General features: G+C 42.8%; 1 protein-coding gene across 1 annotated transcript in view; it reads left to right on the top strand.

The window, feature by feature from the left end:
• The window catches only part of LOC113960988, a 5,006-nt gene that overhangs the window by 1,915 nt on the left and 1,284 nt on the right, over positions 1 to 1,807 (top strand). Inside the window, exons 3-4 of the mRNA XM_027670953.1 lie at positions 110 to 166; positions 1,116 to 1,233. Of these exons, the coding sequence (XP_027526754.1) occupies positions 110 to 166; positions 1,116 to 1,233 (175 nt within the window). The remainder of the gene's footprint in view (positions 1 to 109; positions 167 to 1,115; positions 1,234 to 1,807) is intronic.

Genomic DNA, 1,807 nt, shown 5'->3' with positions numbered 1-1,807 from the left:
CAAAACCCAACTGGGAATCCCCGAACTCTTACTGGGAGGCCCCCAAAGCTCTACTGGGAGCAACTGGGAGCCAACTGGGATCTAACTGGGAGCACTGGTGCCCTCCCAGTTGATCGTTTCGGGGGCGACGTTGGCGGCGACGGCCCAGGGACCCTCCAAGGGGAGGGTGAGTTTGGGGCACTTTGGGGCTTTTTGGGCATTTTGGGGAATTTTGGGGATTTTGGGGGATTTTGGGTCAATTTTGGGTCAATTTTGGGTCAATTATTGGTCGATTTTGGGTCAATTTTGGGTCAGTTTTGGGTCAATTTTAGGTCGATTTTGGGGTCAATTATTGGTCAATTTTGGGTCAATTTTGAGTCAATTTTGGGTCAATTTTGAGTTGATTTTGGGTCAGTTTTGGGGTCAATTATTGGTCGATTTTGGGGTTAATTTTGAGTCAATTTTGGGTCAGTTTTTGGGTCAATTTTAGGTCTGTTTTGGGGTCAATTATTGGTCAATTTTGAGTCAATTTTAGGTCAATTTTGAGTCAATTTTGGGTCGATTTTGGGTCAGTTTTGGCTCAATTTTGGATCAATTTTTAGGACAGTTTTGGGTCAATTTTGACTCAGTTTTTGGGTCAGTTTTGACTCAATTTTTGGGTCAGTTTTGACTCAGTTTTGGGTCAATTTTGACTCAGTTTTTGGGCCAGTTCTGGCTCAGTTTTGGGTCAATTTTAGGTCAATTTTGACTCAGTTTTTGGGTCAATTTTAGGTCAATTTTAGGTCTGTTTTGACTCAGTTTGGGGCCAGTTTTGGGCCAGTTCTGGTTCAGTTTTGGGTCAATTTTGGGTCAATTTTGACTCAGGTTTTGGGCCAATTTTAGGTCAATTTTTGGGCCAGTTTTGACTCAGTTTTGGGTCAATTTTGGGTCAATTTTTAGGACAATTTTGGGTCAATTTTAGGTAAATTTTGGACCAGTTTTGACTCAGTTTTTGGGCCAATTTTAGGTCAATTTTGACTCAGTTTTTGAGCCAATTCTGACTCAGTTTTTTAGCCAATTTTAGCCCAACTTTAGGTGGATTTTCTCCCAGTTTGGCCCAGTTTGGCCCAGTTTAGACCCAGTTTTCCCCCCCCCAGGCTCGAGCCGCCCTGGGCTTGGCCGTGGTGGCCTCGATCGTGTCCTTCCTGGCCCTGGGGCTCCAGGGGCTCCTCGTGGCCTACGGGTGCCCCTCCTGCTACAACCTGGGACCCCCCGCTCGGGTGAGTCATTTCCAGGGGATTTTGGGGCATTTTGGGGCAATTTGGGTCATTTGTGTAATTTTTTGGGTAATTTTGGGGTAATTTTGGGTCAATTTTGGGTCATTTTGGGGCATTTTTAGGGCATTTTTGGGTCATTTTTAGGTCATTTTTGGGTCAATTTTGACTCAATTTTGGGTCAGTTTTGACTCAGTTTTTCGGTCATTTTTGGGACAGTTTTGGGTCATTTTGGGGCAGTTTTGGGTCATTTTGGGTTATTTTTGGGGCATTTTTAGGTCAATTTTGACTCAATTTTGGGTCAGTCTTGACTCAGTTTTTGGGCCAATTTTGACTCAATTTTGGGTCATTTTTGAGTAATTTTTGGGTCAGTTTTGACTCAATTTTGTGTCAGTTTTGACTCATTTTTTGGGTCAATTTTGGGTCAGGTTTTGGCTCAATTTTGACTCAGTTTTTGGGTCATTTTTGAGTCATTTTGGGGTCATTTTGGGGCAGTTTTGAGTCATTTTTGGCTCAATTTTGACTCAATTTTGGGTCAATTTTGACTCAGTTTTTGGGTCATTTTTGGGTCATTT

This window comes from Neopelma chrysocephalum, unplaced genomic scaffold (genome assembly GCF_003984885.1).
Source record: "Neopelma chrysocephalum unplaced genomic scaffold, ASM398488v2 Primary Assembly neopelma1_97005, whole genome shotgun sequence".
Lineage (NCBI taxonomy): Eukaryota > Metazoa > Chordata > Aves > Passeriformes > Pipridae > Neopelma > Neopelma chrysocephalum.
This window is presented reverse-complemented; position numbering and strand designations above follow the sequence as displayed.